The sequence below is a fragment of the Cololabis saira genome, chromosome 11 (assembly GCF_033807715.1).
Source record: "Cololabis saira isolate AMF1-May2022 chromosome 11, fColSai1.1, whole genome shotgun sequence".
NCBI classification, from domain to species: Eukaryota; Metazoa; Chordata; class Actinopteri; order Beloniformes; family Belonidae; genus Cololabis; species Cololabis saira.
Window position 1 is genome coordinate 21337370 of NC_084597.1, and position 18405 is coordinate 21355774.

Genomic DNA, 18405 nt, shown 5'->3' on the forward strand with positions numbered 1-18405 from the left:
AGACAAAACTCGATACACAATTTAGTTGGCTTCTTCACCAAATGACAGTGGTCCATTACACTCACTCCATCAGTGGTTAGAACGTAGACTGCAGAAGAAGCAACAGACAAAAATTCTGTGACGGCATCCACAGGTTTTCTGTGGAGTACTGTTGAAGCCTCTTTTTCTTCATACTGTGCAGTGCCATGTTGCAAATGGGTGGAACCAACAGACCTGGGAGGCCCAAACTCCTGGAGGAGCTCGACTTGTTTCAGCTCTCGATGTTTCAGATGTTGTTTTGTTAGAGGAATTTAACATTAAGATGTTTGACAGATCAGATCTGAATGAACATTAGTTACCATCAGTCCAACCAGTCAAGCTAACGTGGCCTGATTACGGTATCGGGACTAAGGTGGGTGTATTCCATCATTTCCAGGTCTGCTTGTTGTCATTTACCCATTTTTGGATTAACAGGAGTTGGGCAGTGTCTTTGGCCTAACCCAGCGGTCGGCAACCCAAAATGTTGAAAGAGCCGTATTGGACCCAAAACACAAAAAACAAATATGTCTGTAGCCGCAAAAAATGAAAAGTCTTGTATCAGCTGGGGGGGGGTTTTCATTATGCACTTCGAGAAAAAGTCGAAATGTCGAGAAAAAAGTCGAAATGTCGAGAAAAAAGTCGCGAAATATCGAGAAAAAAGTAGAAATGTCGAGATTAATGTTGAAGTACAATTTTGAGAAACAAGTCGAAATGTCGAGAAAAAAGTTGAAATTTCGTGAAAAAGTCGAAATGTTGAGAAAAAAGTCGAAATGTCGAGAAAAAAGTCGAAATGTTGAGATTAATTTTGAAGTACAATCTCGAGAAAAAAGTCAAAATGTCATGAAAAAAGTCAAAATTTCGAGAAAAAAGTCGAGATTAAAAAGGAAAGGAAAAAAGAAAAATAGAAAAAAAGGTAAAAAAGAAAAAAAAGAGGGAAAGGATAAAAAGAAAAGAAAAAGAAGAAAAAAAAAAAGGTCAAACATTTCTAAAGAAAGCTCCAGGAGCCACTAGGGCGGCGCTAAAGAGCCGCATGCGGCTCTAGAGCCGCGGGTTGCCAACCCCTGGCCTAACCCTATTCTGTCTCCAAAGTCTCTCGAGTGAAGTTAAAATAATGATGCTTATTAGGATCCCCATGTTATACTCCTCAATGAATATTTTATGATAGAAACCTGAGAAGGTTTCTATCATAATCAACTTAACTTACATTTCCTGTCTGATCTTGGGGCCGCTGAGGCCTTTGAGGGGCAGCGGCGGTGCTTTCAGGGGGGATGTTGGTGTGCTGATGCTTCCCTTGGATGAAACGGTTAAAGGAGGGCCCCCCACTGACGTTTTCCCAGCACCCCCTCTGCCATGTCTGTGTCCTGCAGGCAGCGGCAGTGTGTCACATTCCCTTCCTCCTCGTCCCAACGGCTCACTGCTGATGATGGAGAAGCCTTCGTACTCCTCCTCCTCCCCTTCCGCTAATCCTCCCCCGTGATTGTTCAGGCGACCTCTCGCCAGGCCACCTGACTGCCGGTGTGAGGCGTACAGGCCGGCTCCTCCGCAGAGTCTCTCTGGCTCTTGTTGATGCGAGCGCTGGCTAGTGATGTCGCTTCCTGCAGGTTCAGGACGGGACAGGAAGCTGAGAGAGGAGGCGAGGGAGCTGAGGCTGTAGACGGAGATAGCGTCGCAGGAGAGGTTGTCGGGACACACGGGGGGCAGGAAGGAGGGCTGAGGAGGGTAGCAGCTGAGAGACAGCGGCAACGACTGAGGCTGCGAGGCCGACTGGGATGAGGACAGCGACTCCAGGGAGGAGGAACTGTCCATACTCAGCCGCTTAGGAAGTTCTGTGGAGTCTGCAGAGAACAAGGGTGACTCAGTTAGTTACTGGAGTATAGAGATAAAGATGTGATTAGGAATTATGAACGACTCTCACCGAACAGCGCAAGAAGAGACTGGAGGGCGAAATGCATGTTGCGCCTGCTGGCCTGTTTCCCAGTCTTCAGGACGACGTCTTCCTGACCAACCTCACACAGATCAAAACCTGACGAGACACAAGACGTCCTTTACCTGAACCCTCCTCCGGTATGTCACATTATACATCTGCATTACGACTGTGTGGACATACATTTTTCTGAGGTGTTACTAGGGGTGGGCAAAAATATCGATATGGCAATATATCGCAATACTTTTCCAGCCGATTCAATATCGATATTAAATATTTGAATATCGATTTCATATTCATTTCAATATCAGGGCCCTGCACTGAGCTCAGGTTTTATTTCACGTTTTATTTCATTGTATAATTTATTTTTTATATAACACAATTGCCTGTCCTTAAAAAATGAAAAATAATGGACAGAGGTTTATTTATTTATGGATTTATATCTATAGTGACTGATCACTGTGCCTGTCCTTGGTTTTAGTACCCATCTTTCTTGTGTTTATTATCATTTGCCACATAATTAAAGCAACCTCATACTAAATTTAATGTTAATTTCATATGATGTAAATAATATGAAAAACATATACAAATATGTTGTAACTTTAGCTTGTATAGTTATAATAAAACATTGTTTTGACTCAGTTTGTCCCATGAATTGTCACTATAATCTGATGAACGTGCAACTCGGATTTTAAGATCCATCACTATCATCTGATGTACATATATACAACTTGGATTTTAAGATGTGTAATGCATTTTTAAATTTTTCGGTGAACTATGTAGAATATAATAATCGGGATATCGCATAATTGGGATATCGCAATGTGTATCGTATCGTGGCTCAAGTATCGTGATGCGTATCGTATCGTGAGGTCCTTCCCAATACCCACCCCTAGGTGTTACTGTTTCTCAGACGCTCGTTCTTTACAATGATGTTAACGAACCCACAGCTGGGTCTCACTGGGACAGGACTCACCGAGCGCAGCCAGGAACTCGTGGCAGCCCGGAAGCCTCCAGAGCTGCACGCTTATCGACACTTGAATGGGAGCCAGCGGAAAGTCTTGATCTTTGTCACCCGACTGCAGCTGCACCAGGACTTGGTGAAGCTTCGGAAATAAAAACAAGAAGACATGGGTGGACGGTGTGGATGCTCTCCTTTCTGTCCCACTTATCTCTGTTATCACATTTGAAGATGTACAAGGATCACCCATCACAGGGGTGCTGTTTGAGCTGAACAATAGCAGCTAACATCTGCCTACATCTGTCACTGACGCTAAGCTCCTGCAGCACTCACATCGCAAAGGTCCTTCAGGTGAGTAAAAGTGGCTGAGTGAGAGTCTGCTCTTACCATTCCTGCCACGCTTTTAACCGCCTGTGACACGCAAGTATGAGAGAAGAGGAAACAAAACTTTAGCGTTTTTTTTTTTTAAATTGTCTGTGTTAATCACTGCAACACTCAGTCATGCAGGAATGTCACCCTGAAGGATGACGGCGGCGGGTGAAATTTATCCTGCAGGAAATGGAGGGACATGACAGTCGGAGACAACCATGACACCAAGTGAGCACGTATGACGACGTGCTTTATTTCCTGTACTAATGATCTTCTAGCAGCTGAACAACGATTTAACAGGTTGTTAAAAAAGATGAGAGATGACACAAACCTGTGACCATACAAGATGCCACCCCGCTCCCATCCCCCACACACACACACACCTGAGAAAAGCTACAGAATCTGTCATTTCTGAGGGAAAACCTTGTGTTTTTTCTTCATCGTCATTTGACTGATTTATTACATCTTCTGTGCAGCAAATCCATGACAGCACTTATCAAAGTATTTGTACATGTTTGCACTGTGAAGGGAGAACTTCTTGCACGACTAACACGAACACGAGGAGCTGCTGGGCGTCGTGACGGTACCTTCTGAATGAGCTGGTCTCCTGCTTCAGACGCCGTGACGAGTTTACAGAGAGCCTGCAGAGCCGGGGGGGTCAGACCTGGGGGTTCACAGGAGCTGAGTTAGACCCTCAAACATCTGGATGAGGAACAAATCAGATGTGATGTTACAGATCCCGTCTGGGTTTCTTTGCTACTTCCTTTCCCACTTTTTTTTTCTCAGCTGTTCCCTAATCTCGGTTTCTGCCGTCTGTGTTTCTGGATCGTCATGAGTGTTTGATGTTGTGCATTTGGGTCCAAACTTTGAAGTGAAAAGATCCATTTATTAGGAAAAAGGATTTAAAAATAAAGAGATCTCAAAATGCTTCCTGGGTTTTTTTAGACAACTGTTTTAGATCCCTCATTTTTTATTCTTCAGGTGTCCGAATAATGAGATGAGAATATTTTGGGTGGATTCCTGCTCCGATGCTTGTGAGTTTCTCCACCAAATGTAACAATGACTTGATGTTCATCAGACCACAGGACACATCTCCTGTAAGGAAAATCTTTGTGTCCATGGTCATCTGTAAACTGTAGTCTGCCTTTCATAACAGCAGTTTTGCAGTAGCGATTGTATCCAACGATGAAGCAGGCTTGTGAAGGTCCACAACCCTTTTCCTGATATATTGACTGATTTTCTTTCTAGATATAATCCAACAAAGCTCTTTTGTTTTAAGGCGTGTCTTCAAATCCATCCACAGATCCTCCAATTAACTCAAATGATATCAGTCAACCTGTCAGAAGCTCCTCCTCAAATCATCACCACGTGGAATTCATCATCATCACCGTCAGCTGATTTGAAATAAACTTCTGACTTTGTAGAAAGTTTCATCTACTTTACCATTTGACATGGAGGAACAAAACGCTTTTTTTGTGTAAAATGTCTGGTTGTAACTGTTAATGTGGTTAACTCCGATGAGACTGAATAAGCTCAGATACCAAGTAGAGACTGCAGGGTGGTGCTGCACTGCTGCAGCCGATCTCCAGGGTCCGACGTCGGGAAAAAAACGGCCGCAGGGAGTCCTGCACCGCTACCAGAGAAGTCCAGCCGAAAGCCCACGGCCGACAGGAGGGCCTGCCATCCCGGAACCCCCCCAACCTTACCCAGAGGAGACAGGAGAGAGGGCGTGAATGAAGAAGAAGGACAGAGGCTGAATCTTACAGATGAAGGGATGGACAGACCAGAACACGGACCTTATTCTCAACGCTTTGCTGCGACGTGTACATTGGGTTACAATGGCCGCCCTGGATGCGCTGCAAGGACTTCTCAACCTGTAAGAGAGCCATCAGGAGTTCTTCAAGTTGACGTTAAACATTATACATGCAGCAAAACATAAATTACCAATTTTAACTAATTATTCCTGGCATTATCATGATATATTGTTTCATATTATTATATTAAGTTATGAAAACTCATGGGATGTTAAACTATAGTATTATTATATTGTTATATATTATAGTATGGTGATATAATTTGGTTATATGTTATAATATTTTATAAAAATAATGTTATATTAGGATATTACTATATTATTATGCTATATTTATATGATATCATGCTACACCAGTCTATATGATAATTATTTATTTGTTTACTCTCGAATGAATATTCTCAATTTATGTACCTATTTTCATCATCTTATTTACACTCACACACGGCACGCACACACACACACACACACACACATACTGATGTTGTCTTTTGTCGTTGTTTGCACTGTATGTTAATAAAAAAAAATTAAAAAAAACATACATGCAGCAGTGACCACCTACACAAATGATAACCAAGACAGCTTCTTTGGAAAAATCTAATGTGTAATCAGAGGGAATACTCGCTGTTGGGGCTTCAGGCCCATTTGAATCTTGTTTTCAGTGAGGGAAGGATAGAGCAAGAGATTAAGAGGCAGACAGAGGCGGCGTCTGCAGGAGTAGGGACTGTTGGGGTGAACACTTATACGCTTGAGCGATGGGTAGTGACCGAAAGAATGAAAACATGTATGCAAACAACTGAAATGAGTTCCCCTTTTGGGGGGGCTGAACTCTTCCTCAGAGATAGGAGGAGAAGTTCAGTCACCCAGGAGAAATGCAGAGTAAAGGCGCTTCTCCTCCACATCGAGAGGAGCCAGAGGTGGTTCTGGTATCTGGTTAGGATGCTTCCTGGACCGCTCACCAGCGAACGCTGGTGGCAGACACAGGACACGGGGGAGGAATTCAATCTCTCGGCTGATCTGGGAACACCTAGGAGGTGAACAAAGAGATGGATGTCTAGGCCTGTGCTTAGGCTCCTGACCTGGATATGGATGGATGGAGGGAGGGATGGGACTGCACAAGAACCTCTTTATTCAAAAGCCCCTGGGAAACTCTGCTCTAGTCTTCTTTCATACTAAATACATACATTATAATTACACACCCTGTACGAATCCTGGACTGAACTGTAAAAAAGTGTCACTGATCTGTTGTGTTTGAAACAAAAAAAAACCTGAACATTATATTTCGGTCCCTGCTGGGGAGTTTTCTGACCCAGGATAGCCTCCTCAACCACCCACAATGTCTTTTCTGGAACAGAGAAATAAAATTTCTACGGTGCATCACTAGGTTTTTGAGAATATAATTACTCTAATACTCGGTTGATTGTAAAGTGAGAGCGAAAGATTCTGTGAGACCAAAACTTGTTTTAATCCAAACATGTTGAAGATAAATTACGCAGGAACATTTCACAAGTTGTGAATTTTAACTGGTTAAAGAAATTGAATGTAAAGTCATTTTAATACCAGATAGTGATGGATTATGTTCTGTCTGCACTCACCAGGTGCAGCAGCACCCTGAGGGCATCCCTGGCCTTCTCTGCGTACTGAAGGATCTCTGCCAGGGCTTGTCCGACCACAGACATGGGACTGTTGAGCTTCACGTCACCGCCAATCAGCATGTAGCCTGCAGGAGAACACACACCAGAATGTCATCCTGTTTCTGCAACTGCACATGAAACCTGCAGGACTGACTTTTGGCCACTTGGGGGCAGTGATGACGTGGGCTCGTTTTACAGGGCACCTTAACGTGATTTCAGCCAGTTCACTCACACAATGAACACTTCAAATGTTTCAATAATGATAAAACACACCTTAATGCTGGTATAAAAGTTATTATAGGAAATAGACTGAGATCCTACAAGCAGAAGCTGAGGAGGAGAAGGGAGTTTAAAAGTGGGCATGAGTTTGGTGGGTGGGAAACATCCGAAGGCATGTGACAGATGAGTAACCTGCATAACCAGACCAACTAAGGTGATGGGCTAGATTGAACTGGTGGAATAAACCATGCAGGAGTGAAAAGTTTTAACTATGTAAAAACTTAGCATTGAAAGAAGGTGAATCTTCTCCCTTGTAAACTTGTGAATTTGTGCAACAAAATGTTCTGAACTGCAACAAGAGTAGCTTCTCAGATGTAAGAGCCGACACTCTGTATGTGGTCACAAGTGGTATTTTGTGGTTTTTACGTCTCTTCCTGTTACCTTAGATAAAGTGTGAAAAATCTCAGACCAAAATTGAACCAGAGAGAGGCAGCTCCAAAACATATGTAAGTAGTTTGCTGTGATCTGTTGACATCGACCGCAAAGAGGAGACACTGTTTCAAACATTTTCGCAAGCCAAGCTTTAGTATAGTGGGCTCGATGGAGAAGTCTGTATTACATAAAGCCATGCCCACAAATTGAAGATTTGTGCACTCTTTTTAAAATATCCTCCCAAACATCATCTGAGATCACCTCCCCCAAGTCTGTCTCCCAAACTGTTTTAAGTACGGTAGAAGAGCATGGGCGTAGTTTGTAGATAGAAAATAAATAGGAGAGATGGCCTGCTTTAATAAACAGAGAGGTTTAAGAAATGCCTCCAATTCTGAAGGCATAGGAAGAACAGGGAATTCTGGAAATGAGGTACGGACGAAATTTCATACTTGAAGGTACCTGAAAAAGTGACTGTTAGGGAGTGAAAATCTATTCACTAGTTGCTGAAAAGAAGCAAAAATAGAGTCAACATAGAGGTCTCTAAGGGTTTTTATGCCTAGCCTAGCCCATATAGAGAAATTGTTATCTAACAAAGATGGTGGGAAAACAAGGATTTGCAGCAAGTGGAGCCCCAATAGAAATTGTTTGTAGATCAAAGTGACGTCTAAATTGAAACCAAATTTTAATACTAGAGGCCACTATAGCATTGCCAGTATAACTACAAGTAGAAAAAGACAGAGGCAAATGCAGTAAAAGCCTTCAATGAAGTCGGGTGAACAGAATTCGCTTCCAAAAGCAACCATGATGGAGGAGCCTCAACATCTCCATAATTAACCCAAAAGGTCAAATTTCTAATATTTGTTGCCCAGTAATAATAAATAAAGAATGTTTGGCAATACCATCCCGCCTAAAGCTTTGGGCCTCTGTAAAAGTTGCCAGTGCAACCTGGGAGTTTTCCCGTTCCAAATAAAATCCAAAGTTAAACTACTTTACGAAAAAAACGAAAGAGGAAGGAAAATGGGAATGCATTGAAATAAGTATAAAAAGAATGTTCATTTTAACTGCATTTATCCTGGCAGATATGGAAAGATTTAGTAGAGACCAACGTTCAAAATCCTGTTTAATTCTTGAGTGCAGAGAAAGAAAATTTTTTAAGAATATCCAAAGTTTTGGTAACATATACCCCAAGATAAATAAAGCCAGAGTTTGAGATTAAAGGGCAAATTCTCAAGCAAAAGTGAGTCTGCATCTTCCACTCCACAAACTGTAAACATCTCACTCTTGCTAGAATTTAATTTATATCCAGAGAATCTGCTTAATGTGTCTAAGATTGAGAGGGCTGCAGGAATCGAACGTGACAAGTCAGACAATAACAACAAAAGATCATCTGCGTAGAGTGCCACCCTCTGTTCCAGACCATTTCTCACTATACCACATATCGCAGGATGAGATCGCAAAGCAGTTGACAGAAGCTCCATCACAATAGTGAATAGGAGTGGGTTTAAAGGGGAACCTTGCCTTGTAGAACGATGTAAAAGAAAATATTCAGAGTTTATACCATTCGTCCTGACCATGGCCTGAGGAGATGCATATAATAACAACCCATGAAACAAAATTTACCCCAAAACCAAATTTCTCCAAAATAAAAAAAAGATAATCCCACTCTACCCTGTCAAACACCTTCTCGGCATTTAGAGCTATAAGACTTTCTGAAAGAGCAGTTGGACGGGGATTGTAAATAACTTTAAACACCTTCCTAAGATTAAAAAAGGAATGTCTGTTATGAATAAATCCAGTTTGGTCTAAAGATAATAATTGAACGTAGGACAGCTTCCAAGCGTCTGGCTAACAATTTGCACAATATCTTGAAATCAACATTCAACAGACTGATGGGTTGATATGAATCACATGATAGTGGGTCTTTGTCCTTCTTTAAAAGCAGAGAGATGCAAGCCTGGTTTAGGGTGTGGGGAAGTGTGCCAGCACTGTAAGACTCAGTTAGCATCTCTAATAAATGGGGGCCCAGTTGTTTCCAGAACGTTTTATAAAACTCGGCTGGAAAGCCATCTGGGCCCGGACTTTTACCACTCTGCAACAATTTAGCTGCTGCCTCAAGTTCCAATACTGTGATAGGATGCTCCAGTTCCTCAGCTGCGACCAAGTCTAGAGTAGGAGTGGTGAGCCGATCGAAAAAGGAGTTCATATCCGCAGATGTATGGGGACAATCAGATGAATATAGTGTTTTATAGAATTCGCTAAAACTCTTATTGATGTCAAGAGGGTCAGAAGTCACACCTGAGCAGGTCTCAATTTGAGGGATTAACTGAGATATTTGACGTACCATTTGACGGGCCAAAAGTTTACTAGTTTTATCTCCCTGCTCATAAAATTTGGACCTTGAGTGTAGTAGAAGTTCAGTGGTATACTGTGACATGATAAGATCGCATCAGCCTGTAATGAAATTCGCTCTTTATAAGTGGCTGGTAGCTTTGAAACCGTATATGAAGAGTCTAATAGTGTAATGCATTGAGATAACTTGGCTAACTTCTCTTTTCTAGACTTTACATGATGAGCATTATAGGAAATAATCTCCCCCCTGATAAAGGCCTTCATCGTTTCCCACAGCACAGACGCTGTTATCCCAGGGGTTTTGTTAACATGGAAAAAAAATGTAACTGCTCAGAAATTAATTTAACCAAATTTGTATTCAACAGCAAATGTGCATCTAGCCGCCATAGAGGCCTTGAATTAACAAACTTCTAAAAATAAACATTCATAGAACTTGATGCGTGGTCTGATACAAAAATCGGGTCATATTTACAGCCAGAAATGGAAGATAACAGTTTGTTGTCCACTAAAAAGATAGTCAATTCGGGTGTAGCTATGATGCATACAGTATGTGAAAAAAATTAGTAGCCTATTCCTTTTTGATTGGATTGAAAAAACTCCAAGGGTCAACAACATTAAACTCCTTCATAAAGGTTTTGATCGCTTTAGTTGACTTTGACTGTGCAGCTGGGATTGAGGAAGAGTGGTCTAAAGAGGAATCCATCCAACAGTTAAAGTCCCCACCTAAGATTAAACCATATCTAGATAAGTCTGGTAACAATAAGAAAACCTGTCTGAAGAACGACTCATCGTCCCGGTTGGGAGCATAAACATTTGCAAGAGTCACCTTGATGTCAAAAATGTGTCCCATGACACGTGTAAATCTGCCAGGAGAATCCGAGATTGTCTTAACATGAACAAAAGGGATATCCCTATGAACAAGAATAGAAAACCTCTTGATTTACAAAAAAATGAGGAGTAGTACATTTTCCCAACCTAGTTCTTTTTCAGTCTGACATTATCCATTTCCTTTAAGTGAGTTTCTTGCAAATATATTATATGAGCAGAGAGATGACGCAAGTAGTGCATCACCTTACTCTGCTTAATTGGATTATTTAAGCTTTTACGATTTAAACTCACAGACTTTTCTTTAAGTTGCGACATGATACAGGTGTGTACCAATTTTCGTGCATGTACGTCAAACAGTATTGTGGGGCTTGAGGCACAAAGTTTTGTAGGGGGCGCTGTTGAGCCATTTTGCTACGCCCATTAATGCAAACCATTAAATATCAAATTTTTCACCAGGCCTGGCTGCCGTGCAAAATTTGGTGACTTTTGGGGCACGTTTAGGAGGGCAAAAAGGCCCTTATTTCGTCGGAAAAATAAAAATAAAAAAATTCCTACAGATACAATAGGGCCTTTGCACTGTCAGTGCTGGGGCCCTAATTAACGGTGCTATCAAGGTCTGGACTGTTCTTTTGATGACACAGCTCCTTGTATCACGGTGTGCTGAAACAGGGTAACATCTAAAACATGCAGGACAGTAGATCTCGAGGACCAGGGTTGAAGACCACTGATCTAGAGTCAGTCATCTCCTGTAGCCGGATTCTTCTTGAGGCTCTCGTTGACAAACTTCAAATCTACATAGAGTGTCTTTAAAGACTTGATATCAGTTAGTATTCAATTTTCTTTTCTAAAAAGACAGCAAAAATGTTCCTGAACCCTTTTATCAATGCTGGCTGTAGCTGTATCTTTATTTTTACTCAGAGTAGTAAGACATCCGTGCTGAAGACGTCAGAGAAAAATATTTTTTATTTATGTCACACTTGAACCAGATTCTTTCCAAAGAAACCAGGTTGACCGAGTTTTATAAATAGAGAACTTGAATTTCTCCAAACCTCTCAATGTCCACGTTCTAAATATAATCAGGTATCACAAGTCTGGTGTGATGACGTATGATGTGATTGTTTTTTAAATAATAGTTTAATCAGTAATACAGTAAACTTTACAGCTGTTCATAAATAATCAGCCTCTCTCGAGTTTTTATATTTCAGTTGCTTAAGTTTCAACACCCCCAGATGTGTTTGACTGAAGTTCATTTTTAATTCATTCTTAATGAAAACGTTCACTTGAACAAACGAGCAGCTTTAAACCAGTGTTTAATCAGAACCATGGTTGAGTGTTGAGAGGTTTGTTTGTTCTGCTCACCAGCCCAGTTGGACGGGTGGGAAAAGTGTTTGCTGTTCTGCAGCGCCTTCATTGCCTCCGTCAGAGCCGCACTGGCTTTGGTCCCGTTTAGGAAGGCGGTGTACAAGGTGTGTGTGAACAGTTTGGCGGCGGCGACTGGTACGGGCCACAGGGAGACGCACACGCACTGGACACCTGCAGCCAGGAGGGCTCGGGTCAGACCCACCACTCCGTCAGCCGAGATCCTGCTGCTGGACTCCGGGTACAACCTGAGGCGACAAACAGTCAGAGGTCACACGTCAAGCCTCAGAGTTAGCTGAAGCTCCATCTGGGACAAGTTCTACCTCAGAACCACCAGTTTGACGGTCAAACAGAGGTCCAGTATGTCCGCAGCAGTGAGGAGGAAGTCCTGAAGCGGAGGACTTTCACACACACTGTCCCCGTCCTCGTTCCTCTCGTCCAGCCCTCGGAGCCTCTCCAGGCTGCTGTGACTCTTTGGAAACCAGCCCCTGAGCGCTCCATCTGCATCCACAGATTTCCCTTTGGCCACGCCGTCTGGCCCCTCCCCTCCGGCTTGCTGTTGGCTCGGGGTGAGGACCAAGGCAGCGAGCTTCCAGGATATGTGAGTCGCAAAGTGAACGCACTCTGCCTGACTCAAGGCTGCCAAAACACGCTCCTTCGTGGCGTTTGCCCCAGTCAGCGGGTGACATCCCAGCTGTTCCCCCAGCCACAGGGCTTCCTCTTGGGCTGACGGTAAAGGCCCCCACAACCAGCGGTCCATGACGCTGGCGGGCAGGCGCGGCGCTCCGATCACTGCAGTCACCGAGCCTCCATCCGGGCAAAGCAGGGGCCCACCGCGGCGAGGATGAGGCTGTGGGAGTTTTAATGCAAATTAGTTTTTTTAACAGAAAAAGTACCGTATTTTCTGGACTATAAGCCGCTACTTTTTTCATAGGTTTTGAACCATGCGGCTTATACAAAGGTGCGGCTATTCTGTGGATTTTTCTTCCACTGCTCGGGGCGCTGTAACCGGAATTAGAATCAAAACTAAGACAAAATAAATGCAAAGAAGAATACGCTACTTCTTCTTTAGCAGATAGAAGCAGATTTCAAACAGATAAATAGATAAATAAATACCGGTTATTTTCTCTTGGTTCTGTCCCGGTTTTAATCAGCAAAGTTGCTGCCGTGTTAAAAGACACTGTTAGGAAAGGATCTATTTAGGTACAAACATGTACATCATTTACAGTTCAAAATCCTTCTGTACATGTAGTAAAAATCTAATCTAACAACATAAATATCTGCGGCTTGCATATTTTTTTTTTTAAATAGAGCGGATGCGGCTTATATACAGGTGCGGCTTATAGTCCAGAAAATACGGTAGTTGAAAACATCCCCGAACGCAACTAAAGAAACCTCCATCACCTTGGCTGTGGCTCCCAGGCTGGCTAAAGAAGGCACAGAGATGAGACTGAACCTTTCATACAGGTATTCGTTGGAGGAGCTGCCTTTGAGCAAGGCGAACGGGATCAGGTACAATTCCCCCTCCAGAACTAACAAGAGCTGCCTGTTCCTGCCAACTGGTCCGCTGCTGTGCATCAGGCCCTGCACAAATTCACGAGGTAAACAATGACACAGAGATGGCCTAAAAACAAACCACACAGAGCTGTTTGAACCAGGGACCTGTGCCAGAAATGCACGCGTACCACTTCCATGGGCGCGATGAGTAGATCATAAAGGGCTCGCAGAGGAGGTTTGCCAATGCTACTTGGTCGACAAAGAGGAGATAAGCCGTCCTTCATAGAAGATGCTGTGGTGCTGTACAGACTCGTCATGCTCTGACAGCTTCTGTTAGAGGTGAAAACACACACACACACACACACACACACACACACACACACACACACACACACACACACACACACACACACACACACAGGGATGACATGCATTACACAACCAGCCAGTGAGTCTTCATTCACACTGACAGATCTGTGAGGACCAGGATGCAGCAGAATGCAGGTCTGCCTTTGTTTGTTTTAAAAATACAAGCTCCACAAACAAACAAAGGTTGGATTATATTATAAATAAAATGAATGTGGCATTTTTTTTTTAATGTTGCTTCCACCATTTAAATGTACTTGCTGACTTTCAAAGCTTCAGATTCGTCATAAACCCAGTTGTCAGGACGCGTAGCCGTCATTTCAAGAGCTGCAGAACCGATGAAGCGCTCTTTTGCGGTTGTCGATTAATAAGAATATTGATCAAACAGAACAATATGAGATGTTTCACAGGCAGATTTTAAAAGTCTTAAAATTTTTTTTAAAAACACTTAAAATGGAACCAATAAAATATTAAAAGAAATAAAAGAATTTTAAATAAGAAAAATTACAGTATAAAATGTAAGCACATATGCCATAAGATGGCAAAGTCTGTGATTTAAGAAATGCTGAGAAAAATTCATTTAACACAGCTGCAGCAGAGCATTAATTAGTGTCTCTAAACAAATCAAACCTGTTAAAGAGATTATTTCTGGACACCATCCGGAGATAGCCTGACGGGTCGGTGTTGTTCAGGTCCTCGAACTGCTGCTCCAGCAGATCTCCAGCTTCACTCTCCGTTTCGCTGCTGGAGCAGGCTCTGGCGAGACGGAGAACAGGAGCACATTCAGGAACTTTTAAGCCATGAGTCTCCCAGACCACATTTAAAGGCAGCGGATGATCATTCAGCAGTAAATCCCTCATGTGATGCAGTATTAATGATTAAGTAGTGTTATAACAACTATATCGTATTAATGAAGAAACAGCTGGATACTAGATTTCAATGACCTCAGACCGTCTGACTACGCCACATCCAGTGATGCCGCAGACATGGGACATTTCCATGACACTTTTGTGATTAACTGGATTATTGACACATCAGAAAAACCACCTTGTTAAAGTGTAAAAAGGTTTTTGTGACATCTGGCAGTTTTTTCAATTCAAGTTACGCCGCTCCAGATGCAATATTTAGTTCAATTGGTTTGCTATTTTTTTTATGTAAATGATTACTCAGCTGACTAGTAATTATCTACCTCTTCTTACTTTTTCCCTTTTTTTTTTTTTTTTTACCCTCTCACCCCTCCCCAGTTATGTTGTACTTCATGTCCCTTTTTTTTATTCCTTTCTCTTCTCCCTCCGGCCCCATCTCCACAATCTGTTTACTCTACAACTGGCATAGAACCTTAAATTCCACAACCGAACAATACATGTGATCTGGTTTTGCATTGCTGCAGCCCATTCCATCTTCACTCTCCCCTCCCCTTCCATCCTCCTTGTCTTTCCCCCATTATAGCACTTTAAACCCTCAGCACTTTAATCGTAACCAGCACTTTAATTTGCTCTGGCACTTTACCGCCTAAACTTTTAACTGCTAAATGTGAAATGTGTGTAATGTATTCACTATTGCAGTATATGTAAATGTCTAAGATCGTGTTAGTAAGATTGATGTGTCAGGTTGTTCTCCTGTTCCTTCTATCTTAAATAGAAGCAAAATAACAAGAACAGAAACTTTTTGCACGCTATATTTGTATTTGTTCTAACTTGTTGTTTAATTTGTCTTTCTTTTATATTTTTAGCCGGGGGACTGCCAATGGAAACTAGCTCTGTAGCTAAAATTGGGTGCATTTGCATTTTTAATTCTAAATGTATATGAATGTACACTGTCCGTTCCCAAATAAACTGAATTGAATTGAATTGAATTACACCATTTTAATCCTGAATTGCCAGTCACAAAGCTCCCAGGTGGCTGACTGGTGAGAAGTTGTCCGTCAGCATTCAGTCATTATGTGTTAAGTACTCCAATATAAAAGATTCTCGCCTGTGTATCACTGAGCCATCTCCAACTGATCCTTCAGCCTTCTCTGTCCATCTGAGCAGCGCCAGACTCCACCTCAATCTCAGATGCAGACAACATAGGCCATTTCCCAGCAACCTAAAATTCAAATCTTTCTATCTATCAAACGTATTAAAGGACAGCCGAGCTGAGAAAAATGTCACTGAAGGCACAAATCCAGCTGGACAGAGAAGAGAGCAGCGTAGAGAGCAGCAGAAGGAGTCATCTATGTCGAGCATGAAAGGAGGTCTTTTTGGGCTCACCATCATCTGGCGTTACACCATGTTTCCTTGCTGCTTGGCAGTTGACACTGCAGCGTTTATCACCATCATCTTGAACTTGGCATCAAGGTTTCCTCTCTTTTTTTTCCTACTTATTTGTCTACTTTTGAGCCTCTTTGTTCGGGGCCTCGCCATCGTTCTGCATCTGTAAAAACCCCTGACGTTGTTATGGCGGTATCGTTAAAGCACCAGTGGTGATGGGAACGGACAGGTCGCCGGTTCTTCGTCATCGGATGTTGAAGAAGTAACCATCTACCGTGTTTAAAAGTCCAGACCCTCAACACAGAATGAGCTCAAAGGTCTTATATTTCTGATTTGGCCCATGGGTTTGAGTTTGACCCAACTCCAAGTGCATCACTGAGGAAGCGTCCCTACCTGCTCTGATGGATGTCCACACCCAGAGCCTCCCTGGCATTGGTGATGTACTGCTCCAGGGACAACGGGCCTGCACCCTGCGGGGTTCCTCCTCCGTCCTGAAACTCGGGCGTCTCCGCTCCCGCCTCTCCCAGATACGTCTCGTGAAACTTCACGATACCTGTGTCGGCACCAAGCACAGCGGGGCAAAGCAACATTTGTGCAGCGTTTATAAATACTGGAAGCAAATCCTCCAAAGGTAAACCTGGGTAACAAACCGTTACGGGAGATTTTTTTTTTTCCTCCAAGGGTGGCCTTTGAGGAAAGGTTATTCTGCCACAGAGTGATTAGATTCCAAAGATTTATTTTCTTTGGAGAGAAATTACCTTCCAAATGTCATCATTGTGGGTTTAGTTGACATTTCACCCAAAAGTGGCACACAAGGAGAGATCGTGATGAGTCAGACATGTATGGAGCTAGAGCAGTCTCTTAATTCACAAATGCACAGGACAAGATTCACAAATGCACAGACCGATTCACAAATGCACAGAACAATTCACACGTGCGTAGGACAAGATACACAAATGTATTTTTGATGCACACACAAATATAACCTGATTTACAAACGTGTTTTTGTCTGTGAGCTGCGCTGGATTTGCATGTGACTTTTGAGACTCCCCTGACGTGACTCAATCCACAAATGGGGTTTTTTTTTACACGGAAGGATCTGCAACCAATCAGATGTCTTCCTTTGTCTCAGCCAATCATAAGATAATAAGTCTCAGAGTAACCAAACACGTGCAATAAAAATCATCCAGCACCCTCTTTAATAATCATGTCTGCCTCACTCTGCTGCACCTCTCACTTTTGTATTTCCTTTGTATAATTTTTTGTATTTTTTGTATAATTTGTCTGTTAAAATTGTATATAGGGTATACTTATACTTATTCTTATTTTTATTCAGTACTGTCCTTCTCACTACCTCAAACTGCTGCACCTTAAAATGTTTATACTGTAGATAGAAATACCACATAGAAATACCACATTTGTTTATTGTTTATTTGTTTATTGTTTATTTTTACTACCAAAGAGCAAAATAACCGGAGTCAAATTCCTTGTTGGACAATGTTCGAACCTGGCCAATAAAGCTGATTCTGATTCTGATTCTGATAAGAGCGGACCCCACGTGGGGGATGATTTACTTGTAAACCAATCAGATTATAGGGGCGGATACACCTGCTGTTTGAACTGCGTTCGCGTCGTTCGCTTAGAAAAGTGATTCAATATTTCGAGTTGGTGGAGTAAAGATAAATAGACAAGCCAGCAACACGGGAGGGAGAGGAGATCACTGCTCTGCTTTTCTTGTGATCTCGGTAAAGAAAACAGCGCGATCGGAGATGGTTTGTCGGGCCGTTCAACCAGAGCCGTCGGGAGACTGGAGAGCTCTTAGTCCTCCGCCCCTTTAATCTGATTGGTTTACGAGTAAATCGTCCCCCACGTGGGGTGCGCTCTTATGATTGGCTGAAACAAAGGAAGACATCTGATCGGTTGCAGATCCTTTCGTGTTAAAAAAAACGTATTTGTGGATCGAGTCACGTCAGGGGAGTCTCAAAAGTCACATGCAAATCCAGCACAGCTCACAGACAAAAAAAACATTTATAACTCAGGTTGTATTTGTGTGTGCATCAAAAATACATTTGTGTATCTTGTCCTATGCACGTGTGAATTGTTCTGTGCATTTGTGCATCTTGTCCTGTGCATTTACGGACAGGCGTGTGCATTTGTGAATCAGTCTGTGCATTTGTGAATTTTGTCCTGTGCATTTGTGGATCGGCGTGTGCATTTGTGAATTATGAGACTTCTAGCTCCATAGACATGAAAGGGTTCAACCTCAGAGGAGGATGAACGTGTATGGTGGACATCACCCCGGCATGCAGAGGACCAGGTGAGTCCTTTCTGGACTCTCTTCCCAACCACCAGAGGTTGTTTTCCATTTAAATCCCCAGTGTTTC

At 42.5% G+C, this 18405-nt stretch overlaps 1 protein-coding gene across 2 annotated transcripts in view; it reads right to left on the reverse strand.

Annotated features, from left to right (window-relative positions):
- ttc28 (tetratricopeptide repeat domain 28) overlaps positions 1-18405 on the reverse strand; it is a 145375-nt gene that overhangs the window by 1851 nt on the left and 125119 nt on the right. For both annotated transcript variants that reach the window (XM_061733978.1, XM_061733979.1), the window contains 13 exons: positions 16415-16574; positions 14400-14525; positions 13592-13733; positions 13311-13490; positions 12230-12756; positions 11907-12154; positions 6681-6805; positions 5069-5146; positions 4814-4973; positions 3860-3936; positions 2919-3048; positions 1934-2041; positions 1223-1853 (listed from right to left, as the gene is read on the reverse strand). In XM_061733978.1, the coding sequence (XP_061589962.1) occupies positions 1223-1853; positions 1934-2041; positions 2919-3048; positions 3860-3936; positions 4814-4973; positions 5069-5146; positions 6681-6805; positions 11907-12154; positions 12230-12756; positions 13311-13490; positions 13592-13733; positions 14400-14525; positions 16415-16574 (2692 nt within the window). The remainder of the gene's footprint in view (positions 1-1222; positions 1854-1933; positions 2042-2918; positions 3049-3859; positions 3937-4813; positions 4974-5068; positions 5147-6680; positions 6806-11906; positions 12155-12229; positions 12757-13310; positions 13491-13591; positions 13734-14399; positions 14526-16414; positions 16575-18405) is intronic.